Source organism: Thunnus thynnus, chromosome 3, assembly GCF_963924715.1.
Source record: "Thunnus thynnus chromosome 3, fThuThy2.1, whole genome shotgun sequence".
Classification (NCBI taxonomy): domain Eukaryota; kingdom Metazoa; phylum Chordata; class Actinopteri; order Scombriformes; family Scombridae; genus Thunnus; species Thunnus thynnus.
In genome coordinates, this window is record NC_089519.1 from 2,050,727 (window position 1) to 2,077,703 (window position 26,977).

General features: G+C 43.6%; 1 protein-coding gene and 1 long non-coding RNA gene across 4 annotated transcripts in view; one reads left to right on the top strand and one right to left on the bottom strand.

Annotated features, from left to right (window-relative positions):
• Nucleotides 1–24,146, bottom strand: part of tnrc6c2 (trinucleotide repeat containing adaptor 6C2) — a 55,180-nt gene extending 31,034 nt beyond the window's left edge. For all 3 annotated transcript variants that reach the window (XM_067579995.1, XM_067579989.1, XM_067579982.1), the window contains exons 1-3: nt 23,384–24,146; nt 10,094–10,194; nt 9,745–9,766 (exon numbers count right to left, since the gene is read on the bottom strand). In XM_067579995.1, coding sequence (XP_067436096.1) covers nt 9,745–9,766; nt 10,094–10,156 — 85 coding nt within the window. In that variant the 5' untranslated portion in view covers nt 10,157–10,194; nt 23,384–24,146. The remainder of the gene's footprint in view (nt 1–9,744; nt 9,767–10,093; nt 10,195–23,383) is intronic.
• On the top strand, nt 23,497–26,006 carry LOC137174641 (uncharacterized). The gene is made up of 3 exons (XR_010925430.1): nt 23,497–23,582; nt 23,974–24,083; nt 24,172–26,006. It is a non-coding gene; the product is annotated as an uncharacterized lncRNA (long non-coding RNA).
• Nucleotides 26,007–26,977: the final 971 nt, after the last annotated feature.

Here is a 26,977-nt window from a genome sequence, read left to right on the forward strand (position 1 = left end):
CTGCTTTCACTAAAGGGAGGGGATAGAGAGACGGAGAAGGGAGGAGGAATGTTTTTTTTTTTTTTTTTTTAAACCGAGAGATAGTGGGAAATGAATATGCTCGAAATAATTTGTTAATTAAAGCTTCGGTCTGTCCAGTGTGGGAGTCTGAACTCCTCTCATAGCAGTCCTGTACTGCAGTTCTGGCAAGTAACCACAGTGACACGCACACACACACACACACACAGAGGCCAATGCTGCCACACTGGAGGTTAAAGTAAATTGAGAACGCAGAGGTATTCACCGCGCCTGCCAAGAGCTTGTCTAAGAGCACGGCTAAAAACAGAGGCCCTCTCAGTGAGCGCAACACTAATCCAGATGGCTGCCTACCTGCTGACACACAGAAAGAGCAGCAATAAGGAGGAAACGGACAGAAATTCTAAATATGACACCTCTACATGAAGAGAACTACATATGTTGTCCTCTTTCTTTTCTTCTATTCGTGTCCTTCACAGACACACACGCCTTTGTATCTTTCTAGACAATATAAAAATGCACTTTACACACCACATATACACGCAAAAAGACACTTTTATAGTTCTCTGCACCCCCTTCCTCTGATGAGACTTTAGTCAAATGCAGAAAGAGGGAGGGAGGGAGAGCGAGCGAGCCTGCCCCCCTCTAGCAGTATCTGGCTGGCTGTTGGCTTGGAACTGCAGCTGGTGACGCACATCTCTGATTAAATTCAGCTCAGCCCGCCTGACGCTCCCTGGACCAATCAGACAGCAGGATGGTGAATACATGCTTCCCTGCCCCCTTTCCTCTCCATCCTTCCTACTCAGATCAACCCCCCCCTCCCTCCCCCCTCCTCCTCCTCCTCCTCCGTCTTTCCATCAGCGGGCTGCTCCATAACCCAACTGCTCTCTCTTTCTCCATGTCCTACCTGTCTCTCAACCTGGTCTACTATTCTCCCTCTGGGCCTTAATCCATCTTCATTCCTCATTTCTTGTTTTTGCCTCCCCCCCCCTGCCCCCCCGTCTTGTTTCCGTCTCCTTTTTTTCTAATCTTCCGTCTCTCCACTCCAAATCTCTCCCCCCTTAACTCCGTCAACTTCATCTCTCTCAACCCAATTTTTCTACCGAGTGAAAACTTTTTGGCGTCTCTCTGCCCCTCAGGGTGCAGTTTGTTCTTGCTTCGTGTTGCTGACTGCTCAAACACAAGCCTGGCGACCGTTAATGCCAAATTCATTAAGACTAATATCACACAATGGTTTTTTCCGAGTATCAATTTATCGCCTACGTTAAACATTTTTGAAATTTAAATGACATTTGCGAAGCCAACTTTCCAACTAGTCAGTAAGCAAGACAGTGATGGAAACAAAACTCAACTTTTTCGTTGCGGTTACGTACTCGAGGCGGAAATTAACCACATAAATGCAGCAGATGATTGCTGCTCTGGAGTCATTTTCATTAAACCACTCCACCTCTGCATGTCTCCTTTCTGACATCAAGTCAAACAAACATCACAGTCAAAAAATAACCTCATATCTCACTGGCTAGAAAAATGACATTGGCCAAATCTTTGCAGTTCTTACACACACACACACACACAAAAGGAAATGAGTTCAGTTCCCTAGACAATTTGGTCAAAAAGCCCCATATGGGTGTTACTCAGTCAGTTCACCGTTTATCATAGCTTCAAGTCTGGTACAGGAAGCACATGAACCCAGAAGAAAGATAGAGACAGACAGACAACTTTCCTGGCTCACGCATGCCTCACTCTCACACACACGCACACGCACACGCACACACACAGCTTCATTCAGCCTGTTTGTGTGTTGTTGTAGTAACAGGAGTGTATCCATGCTACAACTCTCTTATGTTGTTGCTGATGACCACATCTTATTTCCTCTGCACAATCACTGATACGTTTCTCTACATGAATCGTGATGTGTTTAAAATCACAAACCTGTTCATTTACATTATTCTATGCTTGCAAAAAAAAGCTAAAATAATCTCTCATTTTCACGGAAAACTGTTGCTATAACACTCTCCATCTGGGTAATGTGTAACCATCTTTTGTATAATCTGTATTTAACAAGTGTATCAGTGAGAATTAATGGTCTCCTGAGCGGGAGGGTGTGTGTGTGTGTGCACACGTCTGGAAATCAGACAGCAAAAATGGCAGTCTGAATGTATAAGAGGTGAGAGACACAGCTCCCCTTTGCCCTGAAGAAACACATTTACAGAGAGACATCTTTCATTTAGAGGAAGAGAGATCTTTTCTTAATCCATGACGGATCTGTGAGTGCTTTTCAAGGGGTGGGGTTTAAATAAAAAGGACTATAAAGGGAAAAAAAAAACAATGGAGAAAAGTGGGGAAATCCCTCAGATGAGAGTGCGTCTATAAAAGATTAATTGAGGAAAGTGAAGAGTATGTTGGTTACACTTACTGCCAATGAAAGGGAATGAAATGCACATAGTAAATTGGTGAGGTTGCAAGCTTATTGCATCTGAACTCAACTGGATGAGTAGCAGCTTCAAAGAAACAGCTGTTGATGTCGTTTCTTCTTATGACTAATTGACATGGTTAAGGTTAGGGATGCGGTTTGTTGTACACCTGAGTTAAACTGGGTCATTGCCTTGATGATATTGGATCTAAGTGACTTGCTGCTCAGAGCGAGGCCTTTGGCTGGAATGTGATGGAGACCTTTTCTACTTTATCTAATTGGCAGCTTCTACTATCATACATAGAAAAACATGAATATCTAGTCACAGTTAGCTTGTTTAAGATATCTACAAACTGAAAGTTTTACTGACTATTTCTGAATTGTGTTACAGAGCCAAAGTGTTGAGTGAGTTTTGGGGAAGAGGAAGTTTTGACTTGATAATGGCAGGAAATAGAATATCAGTGGCGAACCAAAATAAAAAAAAATCTTCTGTTACGCCTTGTTTTTACACTGACGGAGCCAAAAATCCTATCAACTTTAAACATAGCCAACTTTTGGATATAATCTTGATCTTATCAACTGGTATATGAGGCATACAGATAAAAACAAGCAAACATACTGTTGGAAATATCCCTTTGTAGGAAGAGGTAAATACAGAAATCAGTGCAAGTGAGAGTTGTATTGTGGAAACCAAATTTAGACTTATGTGCTGGTGGCCTTAGTACCCCTAATTGAAGATGAAAAGGAGAGCCAATTAAATAAGCATTTGTAACAAGTGCACTGTAAATTCCATTAAACCCTCCAGCTGAGGCGCTCTCTGCAACCTTGCACCAAACTTTTAATTACAGCCCATCTTCACACTAAATGGTTAATTACACACAATGAGAGAGGGTGAGAGAAAGAGCAATAGCTTTAAGAATAAGAGAGCAAGTGAGCGTAGATGAAGGAAAAAAAAAAATAACACACACACAAGGCAGAGAGAAATCTATCTGTTATTGTAAGAACAACTGTGCATAGTGCCAGGCAGTGCAGGTTCCCACATCTCTTCTGTCTATTGTCTGCAGAGCCACTTTATTATGCAGCCATGTTTATAGCAAAGGGGGTGGGGGTGGGGGGTGGGGGGTGGACACAACACACAGGCCTATATGCCCTACACAATGGTGCCTTTCCCTAATCCAATAAGAGCTAAAAGGTAGGGAAGGTAAGGAAATACAGCATGTTTTAAAGCAGGTTTACATGGGTTTTACAGTTTATGGGTGTGCGGTTGTGTGTGTCAGTGTGTTTTCTTAGAGTGTGTTAACAAGCTAAGGTCCATGTGAAATTAGTGAAACAAGTTTTGGCCAAGAAACTGGAAAGTTAAAAGAAATTTGAAAGTGCAAACACCGAAAACAACATGAGTTTGGACTCAGATCATGAGCATTTCTTTTTATATCACACTGAACATTTTTAGCTATTACATTTGGTCTGTGACCCTCACACTTGGTGACTATATTCTCCAAATATTAATAGATATTTGAATGGAAGTCAGTGATACTAATCCGTTTGGTAGTAAAATTCTGTAACATTATGTTATATGTTACTGGTAAACAGGAGCACATAGAAATGCGACTTGGTTGTTTTGACGCGGTAACCAAGAGGACGCTTTAGTCACAGTGTTTACACACACAAGGGAGGGTCATGTGGGTGCGTCTCTATGAGGTCCCATCTGTCAGTATTAGTAGAGAAAAACAGAAACTCCCTCACTCACACACAAAATAAAGGAAAAATTTCTCACCCCTCACCCTTCCTATATAACGCCCCATTGCCATAGAGACTGACAGTTGCCTAACGTACCTCTATTTTGCCTCTTGTGACCTCTTCCCATGCCACGCCTCTTCCACCCTCTCCATCTCATTATTGCCCCCACCCCCTCTCCATGCCAGCCTCCCTTTTCCCTCTCTCTCTCTCTCTCTCTCTCTCTCCAGTTGTGGTTGTTCATCTCAGCTGTGTCTCTCCTGCATGTCAGGATTATGACAGAGTTATGCCGAGAGCGCTTTTTAGCCCTAACAGTTGCTAACCTACTATCTGACTATATAGCTTTAACAAGATCATACTGCACTTCCACCTGAGGTCAGCGCCTCGGGGCAACGACTGCCTGAGGTTAAATCCCTTTTGAATTTGATAGATATGTAGGATGATGCAAGGTGTCTTAAACTTTAAGAAACATGGTCTCCCACAGCCTGAGCTGCGGTGTTATTAGAGCGTCGGGAATGATAGCAACAACCCATGCTGGGTTAAAATGTGCAATTTAAGAAGCCAAGTCTAATGAAAAGGCATTGTAATATCATACTGTATACAATTAATAAAGGCAATCTCATCAAATCAAAACTATACTGGCAGAATATTATGGAGTCTCTGTGGTCTAACTCCAGTTTGACAACAGCCTGAGGGATGAGTGAGAGGGGCCCCTTATGCAGCCGTACAGGCAGTCTTTGAACCATATACACATGCACGTAAAAGCACAGACTGAACTGTCATTCATAACAGCTGAGCTACATCCTATTAATCTGCCCCATATCTGACATGAAGCAGTTCACTGCTGGGGGGGAGAGAAGATGATACGGGAGGGGCAGAAGGCATCGAACGGGCTCTCTTGTCAGCAGCTTGTGACTGATCATACAACATGAACACACAGAGAGGAAAGCCTTGTTTAAGTTTGCGCTCCCCTCTTTTGTTTCCTTTCTCTCTGACCCCTCTCTCTCTCTCTCCCTCCATCTCTCCCTCTCCTCCAGCGCTTGACATGCATGCCGGGTGAGTACACGGGGGGTAGAGGAAAAACAATTATGCTTGGCAGTCATAAATCCACAGGACGTAATTCACAAGCTATTCACTATTAATTCATTGAGTGTTTATAAATGTGGTTAACAGAAGAGAAAAGCAGCCCCAATGCTAAAGTAAATTAGCCTCTAATTAGATTGCAATTCATGGAATTCCCTTTCAAAGTGTTGACGCAATTAATAGCATGTGAAATTGCAAATTAATCCAATACAGAATTATACGACACACTTGTGTTTATGTACGTCTCTCGCCACTTTGAAAAATATAATGCTGTTATCACTGCGGTGACACCGTGTAAATATGTTTCTCCACAGATGCGGTCGCTAGGGCCGAGCGTAGTGAGGGTGAAATGAAACAGGCGCAGGAAACTATGTTGGAAAGGGGGGAGAGCGAGGGACGACACGGCGACAGGCGTTACATTTGTTCTCTAACCTTTCAGCAGTGAAAAGTGCCTGAGCAGCAAAAATGGAGATTGCAGATTTTCTGATTATCGGTGTGAGGGAATGCAACAGACGCACTGTGATATTACTGTGGCTTTCTGTGCCAGCGTGTAGCCACCTTTTTCATGAATTGTATTTGTGTAACTTCCTGCTTGGGCCATGTTTCCTCATGACTTCATGAGTCTTTGTGTGTGAGTACCTGTACGCCACCATGAGCCACCACGGCTCGCATACTATTGCTTTTGCTCTTCTGCAATTCCACATTATACGCATTTGCTTCAACCACTGAGAATGGATTGAAAGGATCCAAGTCCCTGTAGCGAGGGAGTGTGCACATCTTTTAATGTGACTGTGGCTACAGATACATTATCTGTAGCTTGACTGATATGTACACTATGTGCACTGTCTGTGTGTGTGTGTGTGTGTGTGTGTGTGTCTTTGCATGTGCATGTTTTTGTCAAGGCTGGTAGGTATGTGTAGCAGTCAAGCTGACTGAGTGTGATTGCAGTGGTGGCAGAGATTGTGATGAAGCTGCGCGTGTGCTGGGGTGAATAATCAGCATCCCTCTGAGGTAATGGGGACCGGGGGAGAAGGAGGGTGGGTGGAGGGGTGGAGGAGGGGGGGGCTGCATCAGAGGTCCAGCCTGTGCGTGTGGGGGAGGTGGGTTGGGGCAGTGGGACACTGCCTCCTGGAACCCTGCGTTCGTGAAGCGCCATGCCTAATGGGGGGCAGAAAAGTTAATTCCACCGCGCTGAAGCTTTATCTCATTTTCATACATATGAACGCGCCAGGCCGAGATCGATTACCGCAAACAAATTGAAATGCCTGGGACCAAGGAGGCCTGCAGAGAGGAAAGCAGAAAGAGGCGGTGAGGATGGGGGAGGTGGTGTGCATGTGTATGTGTCTATGAATTTCTGAGAGTGTATAAGGAAGGCAGAATTCACTGATATGGATGGAAAGACACAAATCACTGCCGCATACTGATTTCCTACCTTCCTCCATATACACACACACCTCTATTATTTAGTGTCACGCATGAAAACTCAACTCATTCCAGTTGATGCCACCTTCCTTCTAAGAGATATTGCAGATGGGAGGTTATAAGCAAACTCACAGAGGTCCTGATGGCTCACTGAACGATTAGCCTCCAAACAGGCCCTCTTTCTCCCGACTTTCTTTATCTTTCTGTCTGCATGAGGACTCACTACATTCACACAATCAGTTTCTCATTCTCTGTCTGTTTCTCTCTCTATCTCTCATTAAACATATCATAAAATAAATGTCCATGTCATTAGTCCCGTTCTATATTAGCACCGTCATTGACTCCCGATGGTCATTTTTGGCACTCGTCTAAAGTGCTCATTGCTTCATTACTTTCTTTCCTTCCTTCATTTTTGCTCCCTTTCCTTCCTCCTACCTCCTTCTCTTCAGTCGTTCCCCTGCCCCTGGGCCTCTCTCACAGGCAGAGTTATCAAAATTCCCTCCTTGCCCCGAGCATTTCCCTTGTTACTCCTGCCAGTAACACTTGATAAAGCCCACATTCACTTATTATACAGTGTAGTCAGAGAGTATTAAGGCTGTGAAACACTTTTCATTGTTTTGGCTTTAATACGGCAAATTGAATTTGTAAATGAAACAATGAATATGTGAATTTGAGTTTATAACATGCCTAAATGTTAGAGAAATGCACAAACAAACGCACAAGACAAGCAATGAGGAATGTTCTTGACTGGTTGAGTCAGTCACCTGACCCCAATCCAAATACAGGCAGTATATCATTTGTCCAGTTACTTTCAGTCCAATACAATTAGAGGCCTTATGTTTAAAAGGGGCTCCAACCCCAACACTCTCCATCTACTGTCAATATAAAAAGCCTCAATTGAAGTGTGACTAACTCCTGGTGTGTCTATTCCAACATGCGTTTCTTAAATATGTAGCAAAGACGCTCACCAGCCAACAGTCTGGTTGGACAGTTACAGAGGAGAGTTTACCTTTTCTTTATTACCACCAATAAGGTGCCCCAAAGTGGGTAATTTAAGCACCAACTAGTCCAGTAAAGCTGTTCAGTGGTTGTAAAAGGCAGGTTTCAGGTGTGGATGTTCACTGTGAGCGTGAAGCAGGATGTTCATGGAAACAGTGAATCTGTTCTGTGTAATATGCGCATTACAAAGTCTGCTTGTTCTCTCCTAATATGTGCATATGTTCTTTGTTCCTCGCTCTAAAGACTATTTATGACAAGTATGTTTTATCTGAGTTCTATACAAAGAGACATCAAACACATCGGAGACTGAATTCAAATTCAACCTCAGGGAGCCAGAAATTCTTCCTCGGAAAAAAAAAAAATCACATTTCCATGACATCACTCGAGCAAAAGAGGGGCATTAAATGCTTATTCAAATGAAAGATAAGCTAGCGTTGTGTGGGGCCTTTGGAACTTACTTATAGGTAAAAGGTCAAGCTCACAGATAGGGCAGTGGAACACAGGGAGGGCAATTATATAGGCGGGTTAGCGTTAAGGCAAGCTGTGATGACCTTTGTTAAAGCCCGACAGTTACACCCAGATGGCCACGCTGGTGCTCAAACTGGAGGAAGGGGGGGGGGGGGGGGGGCTAGCACGCTAAAAGACACACTGAGGATTGCTCAGATCAATGTACTGTCTTTACCCTTCCTAACCTATTTCAAGAATGGTACTTTAATTGCATCATTACCAACTGTAAATGCAGGAATCACACCAGACTGGTGCTGGTTAAAAAAAAAATAAAACAAAGGACGGTCTGCTTGACTAATACGAGGCAATAAGATGACGAAAGGGCCGAAGACGGAGGAGACAGGGCCTCGTACGTCTGCCACGGCTAAATCGCTCACACCATCATTCATTCATTTTAAATGTATTTAAGATTTAGAAAGGTCACAGTTGAGGCACAACCTTTTCCTTATTTTGAAGGCGGAAAAAGCATCAGACAGTAAAGGCTGTTGCTGTGGGAACATGTTACTATACATACAGTACCAGTGAAAGGTTTGGACACACTTCCTCATTCAAGGGAATAGGAAGGTGGTGTTAATGTCAAACCTAACACTGGATTCTAATAATCTATCCGTAAACTGAAAGTATACACAATAAACCACCACGCAGATATTTGTACTTGCAAATCACAAGCTTGTCATTGGGACAACTGACGGCAGCACTCAGTAGTAGTTTCAATCTAAAACTATAAGAAGTCAAAACTACAGTAATACTTTTAGTATATAGAACAACTTGATTGTCAGACTGATGCGTTTCGGTTAGTTTGAAGTTTTTTTTTCGGCTTTATACCTTCCCTATTTAAATGATGTTTGTAATGAGTTTCATGATGACCCTGATGAAAGCCATAACCAATTATAACAATGAAGTTGTTCTATATACAAGTGTTGCTGGAGTCTTTTTCCCTTCTCCAGGCACTTTGGAAGTAGGTGAAGTTGTGCCGGAAACGGTTGTTCTGCTTCTACAGTGACCTGAATCTATAACCGATGTAACAGCAACACACAGAAACAACATGTTTCAGCATCTTAAGAGAACACCAAGGGCACGTGAGGACACTGTTCTTTCAGCTCCACTCTCACTGCGTTTCAGCTGCACTCCATGCCCTTCTTTTATTCCACTCCTCCTCTTCCCTTCCCCCTTCACCCCATCCCCCCCCCCCTATCCACTACCCACACAACACAGTGTGCTGTCTGGGCACACTCACGCTTCACTGCCTGGTGCTGCGGGCGTACTGGGCGTCACTCTGCATTTGACTTCACTGTATTTGCTCTGCTGTGTGTGTGTGTGTTTGTGCGTGTGTGTGTGAGACACAGTGAGTCAAACGGCACAATTGTGCATGCATGTGCAAACTGTGTGTGTCCATCTGTGTACAAGAACGCTAAATGCTACATGTGTATAAGGCGTGAATAATGTGTGTATATGCCTTTATGGGTCAGTGTGCGTTAATCAGAAGTGATTAATGCATATCAGTGGGTAGCGTGTACTTTTTGAAAATGAAGTAGATGAGAGACTGTAGTTTACTTGATGGTGACACTCACCTTTGGGTTTCTGATCAGCAGCCTGCAAGAGGGGGAGAGAGAGAGAGAAACGGACATGCTTGAACTAAATATAGCAAGGACGATGTTCAACAATCTTTCAAACTGCAATAATAATACAAAAAAATGTAATGAGAAAACCTTGAGGAGCATTATATAACAGGAAAAGAACTACTGGATACATTCTTCTGTCAGCGTTGGACAGAATAGGTCAATTGTTTGTTGGCTAGTGGTTCGCTGCCTACATCCACACAAATCAGCCAAATCTGCTTTTTTTCATTGAAAGCTGTTCATTAGGAGGATCTTTAACGAGTGTGTGTGTGTGTGTGTGAGCATGTGCATCAGTTTTCACCTTTTTCTGAGCGACGTCCTTCTTGGTCTTTTCTTCTTGTTTTTTCTTTTTCTTTTCTTCCATCAAATGGTTCTCTTTCTTCTGTTGCTAGCTTCTCTCAGCTGTCCGACCAGAAAAGGGAAAGAGCAACGAGTGAAAACATGAAGCTCAAATGCTTAGTTGTCCTTTACTTTTTCATGACTTTGCACACCCCGTCGGCGTCAAACACTTTACACATGTATGGCACGATCGCAATGAACACACACATATACTGAGCGTATAAACTTTCAGCCCCCTTTTCCTTTTGATCCATGTGTAAGTCAGAGCCAAGTGTCTGGAAAAACTTTTCCACCAACAATCATCAATTCATACATAAATCACAGCAGGCACGTCTGAGGAAGACTTTCCTTCATGGACGAAAACTGAAAAGGAGAAGATGTAAAGGGGAGACTAAAGGGGACAAAAAAAAGGGAAAAATGAAAACATTGTTCTTGAAACTTTCATGCCAATAAAGCCAATTGAATTGAATTGAATTAACAAAAAAAAGGCACATGCGTGAGTTAAAGAGAGAGAGAGAGAGATAAAAACAGAGAGAGCGAACAATAAGAGTGAAGGTCTGTGTTAAAAAAGGCTGCTTTAAAGACAGCGGGAAGCAGCAAGAAAATAAAAAGCCAATGGATTAAAAGGATTGAAAGGAAGACAACGTAAAAGCCAACAGACAGAGAGAATAAGACACAAGGCCCTTTTTTACCAAGATCTGTTTCCAGTGGGCGTGAGTCAAACTAGCTGCATAGCTAGCCCCAGGGCCAGGGAAACTAAGTGCTTCATTTCAGCCTGTATTTCCTTTGGCTCAGCTTTAGTGACTGGAAACTATTAGAGGCATGAGCTGGACCGTAAGGACTAAATGTGTGTGTGTTTAGTCTTTGCTAAGTGCAATGGACACTAATCTATAATACAGCACTATGTCATATCAAATCAATTATACCGCTCTCTAAAACGTACAAGTAAAATCAATCATCTCCATGTCAGTGTAAAATAATGGCCTATTTCTTGTTTGCTTGCCATCCTGTGAGAAGTGCATATACACACACACGCACACACGGACTTGTACAATAAGCCATTGTGTTTCATCCTCAACGGAAGGACATAACTTTCTTTCATAAAGTGCACCACTGCTTAAGCAATATGTTCAATTTGCACAAACTCGACAACACGAACTTTAACAATAATAATCACTACCATAACGCTGCAAAAGACTGTGTTAGATCAACTCAGCTTTTTCTATTGAAACCAAACAGGAATGGAATTCTATGACGGCATATATTATGAGTTGGAGTCTGTTATTATTTGGACAAATTCTGTGGCTTGCATTGTTTCTAAGCTTCTACATTGTGTGCAAGACTCCTGACCATGTCATTTGTTTTAGGGAGTCCTTTTTAACCCCTTGTTAGCTGATCATGTTGGCTAGTAACGTTGGACTGTGAGAGCAAAAGCTAAATGATGACATCATAATGTGGTCTGATAATTCTGATGACTGATTAAGCGCCATTAAAAGTCATTTGTCAAGCAAAAATACCAAACATTTACTGGTTCAAGCCCCCCAAAAGCAGAAGAGGATGCCCTGCTATTTTCTGTTCTATATTGTTATAAATTCATATATTTGGATTCTGGACAGTTGATCAAACAAAGCAAGCAAAGAGAGAATTATAATAGGTGTTTTTGACTCATGGTACTCTGGCATTTTAAAGACTAATCTTTATTCAGTTAATTGAAAAAAAATGGCAGATGAGCTGATAATGAAAACAGTCCTGACTGTCTTTGACTAATGTTCCTACACAGGGCCTGGACACCAACAAAAATCTAAATGTATGAATGAATCCTGAAGCTCATAACAGGACATTAATGAAAGACCTGCCTCCCACTGTACTGCCCACTGGCAGGGAGACGGAGCTGTCAATCAAAGAGACAGGAGAGGCCTCACAGAGAGTCTGACGCTGGAGTAATGTCTCTGTGGCAGTCAGGCAGGGAAGGAAAAGAGAAAGTAGACAAGGGTTAGACAGACATACAGATGGGCAGCGAAGGAGATGTGGGGGGGGGGGGAAGAGAGACACCGAACACTGTTGTCAACAGTCAGTCTAGAGCCAAACCCTGGGGAAGACTGCCAGACTAGTGGCCATGGCAGCAGGGCTAAAATGAAAGAAAGAAGATATCCCTACATTGCTATTTTCTCCTCCATCTGTATTTTCTCTTCCTCATTTTTTTTGTTCCTCCTCTGATTGCTCCCTAAGGCCGCATTCACATAGTTTGAGTTTAGCACTGCGTGAAGAAAGACCCAGTCCAGTGATGCAGTAGGGGTGCCAACGCAATGTGACATCATCTGGCAAGGCACAGCTTCGGTCAATCAAACGCAAGTGCACTTATTAGACCACTTTGTAACATGAACTCTGGATTTCTACTGTTTACCTCACCATTGTCAAAACAAAAAGAAAAAATAATTGCTGTAAGAAATTTCCAAAGTTGTAAAATCTTGTCTCTCAGTATTATAAAGCTCTGAGACGTGTTTTGGTGTTTGATCAGCTTTCAAACTCATGGATCTGTTACTCAAACTGGACTTCCTGGATTGTTTTTTATTTCTCACCTGCAGCAAAATACACCCCATGCATTGTTATAATGCAGGGTTGCTTTCAATGTGAATGCCTGCTAAACACGCTCTCTCTCTCTCTCTGTCTCTCTCTCTCTCTCTCACACGTTCACACACTTACACAGTCCTATTTTTCATACACACAGGAGTCTGTGTGTATTATTGTGCTTCCTCAGCAGCTAAGGGACGGCAGCCCTCAGGTAATAAATAGGAGCACCAGTTATGTGTGGATGTGGGTGTGTGTGCGTTTGTGAACACACGGATAATTGTATGCAGTATGTGTATTATGTGCAGCAGTGTTTCCACTATGAGCGTTGCTGCTAAAATTTCACATGATCATTAATATCAATGGGCTACTAATGATATTCATGATAACACCCTACGTTATCATCCTTCGTTATCGTGGAATTGTTTTGAGTCATTGACTAATAGGGGGACCACAGTCCAGGTCCGGACCCAGACGTCCTGTCTGACTGTCCTATCCTGACCAGGACCTATAACTGATCATTTTGATGGAGCGTTTCTATTTTAACCGGCGCAGCTTTTCTAACCTTTACGGCACAGGTTTAGCGGTCCAGGAAACTCGCAGACCAATTGTATGTGTTGTAAATCATCTCACATGATGCTACTCGGCCAATAAAATCTCTGCATACCGATAAGTAGTGCAGCTAGAGTCAGTGAGTGAGACACACACACACACACACACACACACACACACACACACACACACACACACACACACAGGGGAGAGAGACAAGGCGAGACGAGAGAAAACAGTCAGAGAGAAAAGTGAGTCAGAGAAAAGAAATTTCACATGGCGTGCTCTAAAAAAGAGAAAAGTAGACAGCGAAAACAGAGCTTTTAATCAAGAATGGACAGACTCTTTTTACATGTTCATTCTTCCCACAGGCACTTCAAAACCAGTATGTCTCATATGTTCCCAGACCATGGCGACAACTACTTTAAACAACTATACCTCCTCTCTCTCCAATTCTTAGCATGCCACCCGAAACACTGCACACCAAAAACTAAAAAGAAGAGGATGAGAAGGGTTGGGGACGGGGACGCAGTGACAGCAAGCAAGGACAGAAAGAGACAGAGGATGTGGTAGATGGACTGTACTAATGTAGCACTTTTCCTATATTCACCCATTCAAACATACCCCCCCCAATAGCATGTTAGATGACACACCCCCCGAACCCTAGCCATCCCCCCCCCATGCCTAAACCTAACCATGTGGGTGTATCATGTAGTAAAGTGGGTGTGTCATGTAGATACTGCATGTTCGTTCTGCGGCTGCAGCTGGATATATTTGCCGTCAGGAACAACTGGGCAGTGAGAGCCAGAGACTGAACCACCAACCCTGCAATTAGTGGACAACCCACTTTATCTCCTGAGCCACAACCACCCACATATGAGGGGGAAGAAACCGGCTTTAGCTATTAACTCTGTGTGCTAGATTTCTCTTTCCCCGTCAGTTGCTTGTGATATAGCCTCACTACTACAGCTGACCATGTCTCACCTTTTACCCCCCCCCACCCCCAGACCCCATCTAGTTACTATGTCTGATGCCGCAGAGGATGGCAGGGAATGACGGCTGGGGAAATCGGGTCACTGGAGAACAAATACTACTACAGTTATTTTCATTACAGATCAATTTGCCGGTTATTTTCTTTATTGATCAATCGTTTGGTCAATATCATGTCAGAAAATTGTGAAAGATGCCCATCACAATACCATTAAGCCCAAGGCAGCATCTTCAAAATGTATCTAATGAAATATCACATTAGACAAAGAGGCTGGAGCTAGAAAGTATTTGGATTTTTTGCTTGAAAAAAAATCACAAATTATTAATTTACTAGCAAAACAGTTGTGGAAATAGTATTTTTTTATGTTGATTAATTGTTGCTGACCTAGATTTATCCTCATCTTATTTCCTATATGTCAACACACTATGGAAGGATTGTCTTTGTTATCAGATGTTGGAAGCTCCGCAGTAGAAGAACAGTTGTTGTCATATGAAACGTGAGAGAGGGGACAGTTGTCTTTTGAGCTGACGTAGTCGATGCCAAAGTTAGCTTCCCTCCTGACCTCTGTTAGCTCCCACATATATCCTTACCTGCCTCTCCCTGTCTCTCTCTCTCTCTCCCTCAGTACTGCTGACACCAGCATCTCCTCGGCAGTGACCCTGCAGCGTCTACCCTCCAGCATCAGGTTTACCATCGCTGGCAGTATGACACTGCAATTAGGCAAATATGTCCTGTTTTGAGGTTATTGACCCACAAGGCCACAGTCTGTCATTCAATTTCCTCCTACATTAAAAGGGCTTAGATCACCTTAGCCAACAGAATACACATATGACATACACAATACACATATGAAGGCCCAAATCCTGCTCCTTCCTCCACCGTAAAGCTTGCCCTAACAGGAGATCCCACACTGACTTAGTGGCATTTCTTTAAGTAGGAAAACATCCCAAGTTTCAGCAAACTGGGGCCTCTGTGCAGCAAGGCAAAATCCTCTCTTCCTGTGCTGCACAACACAGCTCCATATCCTGGGACTATAGGGCTAAGCTATAGTGAAGGAGCTATGACAACAAGAACACGCTGTACAGGAATGAAGAGGCTAGAGACTCACAACACACACACAAACCCAGTCACATAAAAACACACAAGACACACACGGGGAAGCTTGATGTACATAGGCAGGGGGAAGTCTGTCTGATGCCTGTCTTTTTCCGTCAGGGATGCAGAGGAGAGGGAGGTGGGTGGAGAAGGAGAGGGGGAGGGGGGGTTGAGAGGAGGGAAAAAACAGGCGGAGGATGAAAGCAGACACAGAGCAACACCAATTAAGAACGACAGCCGCCGGAGAAGCAGACAGGGCACAGAGAGAAAGAAGAGAGACTATGCTGGAAGAGGAGGACGACAGAAAGAATTCTCACTGAAGAAATGGAGGAGTTTGAAAAAAAAAAAAAACTGGATTAAGGGCACTGAAATATCCATGCACCTTGACCACAAGTAGCTAGAGGTGCAGGGAGAAAAACGTGGGGTGAGGAGGGGGAAACGTGCAGAGTGGAAAAGAGAATTAAAGGGGAGTAAAAAGAGCTGCACCGGTGTGAAGACAAAGGCAGAGAGAGAGAGACAGAGAACTTAAAAAGGGAAAGAGCCACAAGGAAAACACTCGGCTTCACGTGTTCTGAACGGCTGTCAGACCAACCACAGACACAACACCAATCACAGAGGGGGGGCGCAGGAGGAAGAAAAACGAAGAGGAGACTTTCTCAGCAGAAAAGTAATATGGTTAGGTCGTGGCCACAGAATGTGGTAAATCCACTCTCCACCACCATTACCATTCAGCCAACCAGCCATTCCTGTGGCATTAGAGAAGCCACAGGGCTCTCCAGAGCCTTATTACATGGGACATTATCATGGACAGCCCTTACCTGGGGAATAATTCCTCAATACCTGTTACTGCTGCTACAGAACTCTAAACTCTCAATGAATGTGTGTGGGTGTGCATCTGTGTTTACTCAACCTGAATGTCTAAGGGAAAACAAGCCTGTAAATTCCACAGTTGATAAGCAGTAATAACAATGTTGTTGTTGGTGTGTTTCTATCCTTTAGTCACACTGAAAGTCTCACTGGCCGCTCGGTTTGTAAGCATTCTGCTCATACCAGCTTTGCTTTCAGCAGGTGGAGAGAGCGGCTTGTGAAAATATACAACATACTTTATTGCTACTAGACTGGACTTGCTCAATGAACTGTGGCAGTAATATTCTTGGTTGGTGGAATCTGTTGACGAGGGACTGACTGAGGGCGAACGGGTGGGTGGAGAGCAGCGATGAAGGGGGAAGCAAAATGGAGAAAGAAAGTCAAAGAATCAGAAAGTGAGAGAGTCAGAGCTGTGCTATAAATAACGGCTTTGAGGTTTGCCTCCAGAATTTTAGAGCTCAGTGTCTCTGGCTGCTTCCTCTGCCAAGTCGATATGAAACTTTAACACGGTGGCAGCTCATTAAATAGGAAAACAGCACAATGCACAAGACCAAGCAGGCCTGCGTTGTTATGGATCGCTCTGCTTTTCTTGGCAAGACACGCCCTGCGTAGCATTCGAGAGCTAGGATTGGCTAGGCGCCCATGCTCACGCCGCTAGCCTGCTATCTCCTAAAGGTGCAGACGCACCGAATCTGTTGACGGGTGTCAAGTCGATGGATCCCGTTCGTTTTCTATGGAGAGCTGCAGATCCGACTGACGGACCAACCGCCATATCTGAATTTGCATAATCACGACTCGACCTCACCTGGATGCAAATGAGGTCCCTCCAGCGCACCACGGCCGGCTCACGAAACTCAGATCAAACTGTCAAACTAGGCAGTGCTGATCAAATATGAATCAAGATTGGCTTACTGCGTTGCCTATTTCTCACCTCAAATGTTTTCAGAAACATACTTCAGTAAAATGCAGAGCAAAAACCAAACGCCGCCCAGTTCGCGAACGTCACCCACGCGGCAGAGCATTTAGTGGTCCAGTGCATCCAGATGCGTCCTCGTCAGAGTCCGTGTGTCTGCACCATGTAGACACATGTATGTTCAATGGGTGTCTGGTGTTAAGTAATGAGAAACGTTAATTCTGTTAACAGTTAACAGTTTGAGCCAAGCATAGAGGCTGTATTATGTGTAGCTTGGAAAATAGCGATATGGGGCACTGAATCTGATGAATTTTAGAACACAAGTGAGACAAGAATCAGCACAACACACTGACTCTCTCTCTCTCTCACTCACTCTTTTCTTTACCCTCTCCTTGTGCTGGTGATAAATTAACGGAAAGCAGCTGTCGGTTGTTTTAGAAGCGAGGCGGCCGTCTGGCAGCTCAGGGATCCTGTTTTGCCCTCTTCTCTCTTCCTTGTCAGATCTCTTTTCCCGCTGCACCGAGGAGCCGTAATAAAGTACGCCGGCCACAGCGCACCGAAGGACGGATAGACGTGTTGCCCGTGTCCACCATGTGAAATACAGGTTCGGGACTTCTGGAGGTTTGTACCATCCACCAGCAAAGACTGCTCCCACCTCAGCTCAGAGCACTGAATGCACCGTGTTGCTGCCCTGTGATTCTTTTTATTTCTGGATGGTGCAAATCTGTTATTTATTGTTATTTGTTATTACAGCAGTATGGTGCAGTGAACCCCATAGTGAACCCTCAAGGTGAACCCCTTCCTGAGTTCAGGAAACTGGCAGAGTGCAACTGCTGTCTTTTGTGCATCTGTTAATTTATGTTTGGGAGATTAGGAGGACTTAGACATAAGCTGAGTCTGAGAATGGTCCTTTACTGGTGTTTCACAGGCTACGCAGCTTGCCTTTACTGCCACCATCAAACTGTCAAAATCAGCAGAAGCAAACTAAATCAAAGGACACACACCAAAACACACATGATGCAGGCTAAGACAAACGAGATAATGGGCTGGGCTATACTCCCCCTCAAGGTTACTTTGACACAACAAATGTCAGTAAGCTATTCGCCGGCTGTCAACAGTGTAAGCAATAACATAGACCCTGAAAGAGAGACAGAAAATAAATGCTGTGCTTACACAAAGCTTGCTCTGATGCAAGCCAGAAAGGAAGAAGAGAAAAGAAAGAAAGAGAGAGAGAAAGTGACAGCCCTTCCTATAACGCTGTAGGGATGATGGAGGAAATGTAGAAATACCAATTGCTGTACCTAGCATGAAAACTGTCACTGTGAGATCAAGGCTCACAATAACAGCTGTAGCCACCAGAAATGCATTTATACATTTAGCTCATAGCGGCGTTCTTAAAATACTAAGAATACTACAAAAAAATATAGAAATGTCAGCATCAAAACCTTATTAAAGAAGGTACAATTTGACATAATATTATCTTCCTACAATAAATGATATATTTTTTTAACTTAACCAGGTTGCAACTCAAACATTGACACAAGAATTGTTCTGTTGATAATTTCCTGCAGTTTGGTTAGTCAAACATCTTTCAAAATGTATTCTAACAATCAAAATACACAGTAATCACTTGAGTTTCATTGACTGTGTTCAAGTTGATATGAAGGCGATATAACAGTCCTTACAGCAAACAAATGACTAGAGCTTACTAGCATTAGCTGCAGCACATGCGAGTGCTATTTACATAGCCTTAACTGAGGGCTTTGGAAGTGGTGTAGGGCCTTAGTCCTGTTACATAATGAGTAAGTAAAAGGGAACATTGTAGATTGGATGTCCTGCATATTCTCTGTCAGCCTCCATGTGATGTCCCTCTCCTTCTCTCCATGTCTCTCCAATTAACCGACATGGAGCAGAGAGAGGGAAGGAGGCCCCTACCAAATCTCAGCACATTGAACATTCCCCTGGACCCCTGCCAAGACTCACAGGCAGCAGCTCGCCAGGTTTCAGCTTCCCTTCCCCCCATCCCACTGCTTCAGTTTCTGACCTGGCTTACCCCTGGTGGGCCCCCTAAGCCCCTGCCCCCTCCATTGGCACACACGCTGCTTAAACAGACCCCCAAATCCCCCCCACACACAAACACCCGCAGGACTCATCTGTTTTAAGCCTCCTATACTTCTATCACGCAAAAGCCAAGAGTATGACATAATAATGAACACAAGCTCAACCCAGTTCTGTCTTTTTATGCAAGACTGCTGGTCACAACAAATACCTGGTAGCTTACCATCGCTACAGCAGTTCAGACCCAACGCTAGGGAAATATTTATTATTTCACCTTATGAAAAGTTAATGTAACAACTTATAAACTCATCTCATCCAAGTGTCACTGCAATCAGAGAGTCTAGAATATAAGATTATGACTATCTTAACATGAAATCATTCTCTCATACCACAGCTAAACAGTCTGAGACTTGTGGGGAACCCTAGTGAAGACAGGTATAGATGCACGGTTGAGTAAACCGTGTTGAGCCATTGACATCAATGGCAACCCCGGGTTTTTCCTGGGGAATATTTCTCAAGAGAGAAATGCCAAAAAACCATCTTAAACCACTCCCTGAAAACTCATGAATGAAGTCTTACTGGGCACTTTGTTAACGACAGATTGATTATGTTTACTTTCAGGGTGATGCCCGTTCAACTACAGATATGGCAACTATTTTTGGCTTCCTGACTACCTGCTGTTATTACTGCGAACAACACAGTCAAAATACACCCCCCTCTCACTGGCTCACACACACACACACACACATATACAAACACTCCTCATTTAGTACAATGGCCACACCAAACACAACTGCCTGGTAAGTCTTTATTCAACCCCCTTCGACTTGAAAATAGCCATCCATAGAGCAGAGGAAGAGGGTAATGGCTTTTGGCAGTCTCCCATTGAATCCAGCTGATTTTACTGTCAACGCCCCCCTACTGGAGCAGCACCCTGTGGTGGTGTTAAGCGCGTTATCTATCAGGACTGTGCCAGTTGTTTGAAAAGCCTCATAATCACAGGCTCAGTGACTACCACGGTCAGGCCTGGGCTAAGGTCAATGACTGGGAAAAGGGATAGACAACACAAGCCACTTTTCCAAAGCACGACTAAGTGGGATTTACCGGGGCCAACACAAAATGTCTGACATGGGACTGAAAGAACTTTTTGTTTATTTGAATTTGCAGACTCTTAGGCAAACCGGCTAACTACCACATGGAAATAAAAATGCAGAATATAAGAGCTAAAACCGTGCATGGGGGGGATGCAGTGACATAGAGTAAAGCCAGTCCATTCCGGTTGGTACTGTAGAGGAAACGAGGCAGATGACAGCAACCTGAGGACGAGGTTGGTGCGCATGTTTTGTCTGTAAAGGGTCAGACAAGGCAAAGCAAGCCTTGGGTTTCCTTTTAAACAAATGATTCTGCCCCTTCAGTGATAAGGGACTGCAGATGGAGTTACTGCCAAGGTTTGTCCTCATGGCTTTGTTACAATACACTCTAATCAAAACAATGTCTAGAATCCAACAGCCTACAGCCTGGTTAGATCCAGAGCCAACATGGGTTATGGGTTTCCTGCTTGTGTGCTGCCAAAATAGCAAAAGTAGTAATATAATTCATTGAGTCTGGGCCCCAGTGAGAGACTGAATTTCTCGTTTTGGGTGCTTTTGCACTGGGAAAGAACAAATTATACGCCTCAGGATAGAGCTAATTTATACTTTGAAATGTTTCAACAGCGAAGTCTGCGTGTAGATTTACAGATGTTGGCGTAGATTGATTGACTATCCATGTTCACCATAGACTATCAAGGTTATCCATGTTCTCCCGGTGGATAATTTACACATTACTTTGCCCAAAATAACAAAGGCTAGCCTTTTATACTACTCAGCAGACTAGATATCGTCTCACATTTTGGATACTGTAATCGTGATATGGCATGATTTTACCCGCGTAGTCATTATATCCACATTACTGATGATTATTTATCAAAAATCTCATTGTGTAAACATTTTGTGAAAGCACCGATAGTGATCCCTACAATACTGTCTCAATATCCATATCAAGGTATTTGACCGTATCAACCAGCCGTACCGTAGACTACAAACATTTGTAAGAACATTCAAGAAAGAGAAGCCGGGCTGACATCTTAATTGCAACATGAAATACCTTCAGGGTATCCCAATGCAGGTGACCTAACACCCCCACACACCCTGAATTTGCCCCAGTGCCCTCCAGATGAGACACCTGCTGTGGCTGTAGGGGTATCTATGGTAAAGCTGTTGTGTCTGGAAAGGGTACGTCCGACTGTGAGGGACTTAAAAAAACACCAGACTCCCTCCTCCTCTTACCAGGCTTTAGGTCTTTCTTCTCTCCTATTCACAAGTTTTACGTACACACCAGAGGGCCCCTGCAACATCTTTTCACAGCCACCCCCTTACTGCGTACTCATCAGCCTTTTAGAAACTGGGCATGTATATAGAAGGGAGGACCCTTGACCCTGGGTGAGAACAGGGCTCTGTGTGTGTGTGTCTGTTCATCAGCTGGGTGTCTAGGGCATGCAGGAGGCACCTCATGACCTGATTAACAACTGCAGGGCATTAACCAACTGCCAGGGCCTTGAGCTTGACATAAATGGTCACACACTCCCATGGCATTCCACGTGTGTATTCACTGGCAGATCCAGACACAAACACACAACATTTGCGGCAACACACAAGCATTCCAAGACACGGCACAGTCATACTCACAACAGGAGCGAAGGCATACACGCAAATAAACGCTCAAAACAGTCTCCACGCTCCCACTGCGAGTGTACACGTGTAAGTGTGCCACTGCTGCTCGCACGCATTTTTTCATTTCATCATCTCACTGGTGTGTGACGATAGAGATAAGACGGTGGTGACAGAGATGTCGGAGGTGGGGGGGGGGGATAGAAGGGAGGGTTTGAAATTGAACGGGAAATTATGTACTTCAATTAAGACACAAGGACATTAAAAGCTATACTCCAGTGCCTGGGGACAGGATGCAGGAAGGGGGGATGCAATGGAAGGCGACAGTTCAATCAGAATCCCCGGCTTTCTCGCCGAGCCGGGGGGGGGGGGTGGAGGAGGAAAGGAGGAAGAGAGACAGGACGGCTATGTTTAATAATGTACTTGGAATTAGTGTAGTGGAATGTACAACAGCGCGCAAAGATACATTATGTGATACAGCTACAGAACGAACCAAACACTCAAGGGGAGTGAAAATGGGTTTTCAATGTGACGCCTCCGTCACAATGAGAAAACTCCGCAGCTGCGATGTGCAGGCACAAATCAAAATATTTAAACATCAAATATGAAGTCCTGCTGTCATAATATAGCAGCCAACCCCGACAACCTATAGGTAGCAGTGTGCGATCGAAACAAACCTATTACCTTCTCATAACAAAGATTTCAAAAGGCAAGGCAATTCTCTCAGTGAGTCAAAGAAATCATCACATTACACACTCACATGTGCGGAGTGTGTTCCAGTCCCACTCAGCCAATCATAAAAGAGCTGTGATATAACACAAAAGTTCCCAACATTTTCATGGCAAGCGCCTTCAAATAAACACATACTAAATCTAGTCATCGACCCCGTTATTTATGTCGGAAAGCAGCACATCAGAACATACATTTTTACAGAATATGATGTAAACCAGATCTGTATTGCTCATTATAATTTATGTTAAGATTAAACTGAGAAGAGTGAAACCTGGAATCAGTCGTTCCTATAGGATTGTCTTGTCGCTCCAACATCACATTATCATTTTGCCGGGGATCCCCATTGAACAAAACCCTTTGGGTATTTGGGTGCTCACTTGGGGGGGTGATGTGTCTCACATCAACATAAAAATCCCATTTTTTTTGGTAGAAAAAAAAATGTGAATAGCTAAATTGTGGCACATTAAGTAAGCATAGATGATGATTGCTAGTGGGTGTTATAATGCTGTGACACCCAAACTTGACATTGCTTACTGGGGTATTACCATTGTAGTTAAGTAAGTGAGCTGGTTGAGATTTACCGAATATACATGACATGCTCTGAAAAATAATGTCGCTATATAGTTAATTATTCTGCGCATTTATTTGACATTACAGCTATCTTCTATCCACTTTTCTCTTGCCGCTGCGATTTTGATCCGTTCACACTATTCAGCATTGACAGGCACCAATTAATCAGGAGAAAATCTGTTCAATTTTAAAACTTACCTTGCGTTAACCACAGCTTTGGCAGCTTTCAGTGAAGAGTCGGTGCATGGCAGAAAAAAATATGCAGAAAAAAAGCATTCTCCGATGTCTTTTCTAAAGTTACCCGTTAAGAGATGGAGCAGAGATTCAGTCGCAATTGAAGTCAGACTTGGCAGATAAGCCGACTGCCGCTGAAGCAGCTTGGTGACAAGATACCGAGGTAAACAACGGCTACTCAGCCAGATAAACACACAGCAAATACGGTAATTTATGCTTTGAGCAAAAACATTTAAAAAAACATGCCGTGAAATTACACTCGCCAAAAAAATAGTTTGTTAAAACGTCACGATATAGCGAGGGGCGGGGAGGGGGAATGAAGCACAACTAACAGCAAAAACAAAAAAACGAATACGAATAAAAAAATGACTTGTAAAAGCAGCTAAATTGTGTTAGCTAACGTTAGCTGGTTGACGTTGTAAGTCGTCGACCGTTGCGAGGTTTAGCAAGCCAGAGAAATCAGGCAGTTTTCGTCAAAAATCGCCGGCCAACTTGTTTTAAAGTGCAAAAGAAATGGTTTTGTTGTTTTTGTTGTTGTTGTTGTTGTTGTTTAGGTCGCCAGCTGGACGACTAGCGACGGGCTGGCTACCGCGAATGCAAAGTGAGAAACGACTCCGGGAGAATACATTCTGTGTGGATCCAGACAGCGGAGCGGACAGTCATGGTAGGCGTTCAGTGAGCTCTCGTTGACAGTGGTCTCGCAGCCATTTTGTTCAAACTAACAACACTGCAGTCTCCCTCTCCTCCTCCAGAGAGCAGGCAGACCAGGAAGTGGCTCCAGACACGTCACTCCCGACCAACCAAAACACCAGACGCTAACTCCGCCCGCCGCCCTCCGGACCGCCCTCCCCCGTTCACCAAACACCCAAGCTGCCACAGAGGACGGACAGGCTGGCAGCTCATATTTCCAAGGCAGTCGCTGAAGCATGCAGCCTGTGACGCTGTTATAGATTTTGAGAGGATGCTGTTGTGAGAAGGGCCAAGTGTAAACCATATATGAAATTCAGTCGCAATATTGTAGTTAGAAGCAATAGATAGAGCATAATTAAATACCACGACTCTTAAAGACTGTACAGAAGGCAAGGAGCACTAACGAACCAAGTGGTATCAATGACCTTGATAACGACCCCACTGAGGTTTATACCTGGGACTCCCCAACAGTCAGTTAGAAGTGAAGAGAGGAAACGTCTTCAATTATCTTCAGCCAAGTCCAGTTGCCCTCAATTCAACCCTCCATGGATAATCACCTGGATGACTGAGAATTGTCAGACATAAATACCAAGTAAATATATGGTCACTTTAATGTTGCAAACACGCTTTTTTCTCCTGGCAGCGGTGGAAGAAGTATTTAGGTCCTTGATTTAAAGGTCTTCTCATCAGTATTTTTTGTAATAACAATTAATGATGAACGCACAGAGAATAATCACCCAACTTTGCAGCTTCCCTTTTTAGCGTCTTTTAGCGCGTTGTTTTGGTTTTACAGATTTTTTTTTTTTTAGGTTTGCTATATGGGATTTACATTGGTCAGATGGCATGACTCCAAATTGATTCTACTTTTGCACATCTGCCATTTCAACTTCATAAGGTGGTAATATGTGACTGTTGTGTTCACAGCTTGTTGTGTTGCCCTCAGGTGGCCAAAAGTCAATCAATGCAGCTTTGCAGCCTTTCTAGCTGGTTTAAGTGGAGCAAAATGTAACTATTTGTAATACAAAAAACCCCCTGAAATTCTCATGTAAAGAAGTACCTCAAAAATGTAAATAAGTACGGTGCTTATGTGAATATACTTAGTTATTTTCCACACTGGCTCCTTGTGATACTGTCATATTCATATTCATATTCTCTAATATAGAAACATAATACCATGCCCTCATGTGACACATGATGAAATTATGCGAAAGAGTACAGAAATAGATACAAGTAATAAAAACAATTTGGAACTTTATTTAGCAGATTTGAATGCATCTTAAAGGGCCAACACCAAGTTCCTCTACCCAATATGACCTTTGTCAAGAATCTCTTGATCACATGATGTCCAGAAACATGGGCCGATAATTCCGGGCTATTCACAACATGATGGATGAGGTCGCCCTTGTGCCCCTGAGCCGCGTCTGCAGCCGCCTCAGAGAAAGAAAATGCGGCCCCTGTCCATTCTCTGCACTCCTTTCTCATGGAAATGACCGCTCCATGCGCAGACAAACACACACAGACACACACAGTGTGCGGTGGGAACAGGTCAAGGCTGCGGTCCACAAAGGGAAAGGCTGACCAGTGAGAACTCTCTCAGCAAAGCTCTGGGCTCCTATACATCACTGGGAGAGACTGCTAATGAGAAAGCCAGGGGCCCCGGCCAAAAGTTTTTTTTTCCTCCTTTTCAAGGCAAGATGCCCAGAGCTATTAAAACAGCAAGCGCCAACTGAATGGAGAAAGCAGATGTTCCATACTCAGGGTTAAGAGAGGTGAGAGCAGAGGGGGAATGCCTTCAGAAAAACGCCTAAAGGGATATGTAGTTCACTATGTAGTTCACAGACTATTAAACTGTATGCAGGAATTTGCTGTTCATTCATGCCACCTAAATAAATTGTGTTCCTGGTAAACATTTAGTCTCGGAGTTAATTGAATGCGCCTACTTGAGGCATCAGTTCAGTGATTGATTACATTCTCAGTACCTACATTACTTTTAGCTTAAATCACCTTCCTGTAAACTCACATGAGTTATAGTGAGATGGAAATCTATGCACCACAAAGGACAACTGAGACTTGAATTAACGATAGTGGTTTGACATGATCTTAGCCATCAAAGGCGAGAACTACTTAGGTATGTGTGCGCTAATGTGGGTGAAAAGAAAAAAGACAAGGAGAGTGTGTGTGTGTGTGTGTGTGTGTGTCATGCACACATATTTACATGTACGAGTGTGCGCACATCCTTCACTGTGCTCATCCACTCTCCATCTCATCACTGCTATTCTTTTAGGTGTCTCTGAGATGTTTCTTTGACTCCACCAATTTCCCTAATTGCTTTCACATTTAAGCAGACTGCTGACAGAAGCGAGCCAATGGGAAAGGTCCGCCTGACATTCTGATAAGAAACAGCCCAGACACGAGCTGTAGGACTGCAGCGGAGGCAATCGCTCACTCCTTCCCCTCTCAGACAATACACTTCTCCTCCTTCTGCTGCTTTCGCCCATTCTCTTTTTCTCCTCTCCTTTCTCTCCAATTTTTTCAGTGCGCTCCTCTGCCTTTTGTTTTAATTCCAGCCCAATCATGAGCCGCGTTCCGCATAAGGTTTTAATTTCAAGCCTGCCGTTGGAGTCTGCCAGACACACACGCACGCATGCACAAATTCACACAAGAATGCATGTGCATACACCAAACCACAGAGTCTTATGCATACCATGCACACACACACACTTTACACTCACATCACAAATACACACACACTAAGGCTACATGTGCATATATATGCATGTGCTCTGTGGCTGCATTTCATCATTTAAACATGTTTCCCATGAGAGATAGTATCTCCATCCAGAAACATTAATAACCATGCACATTCAT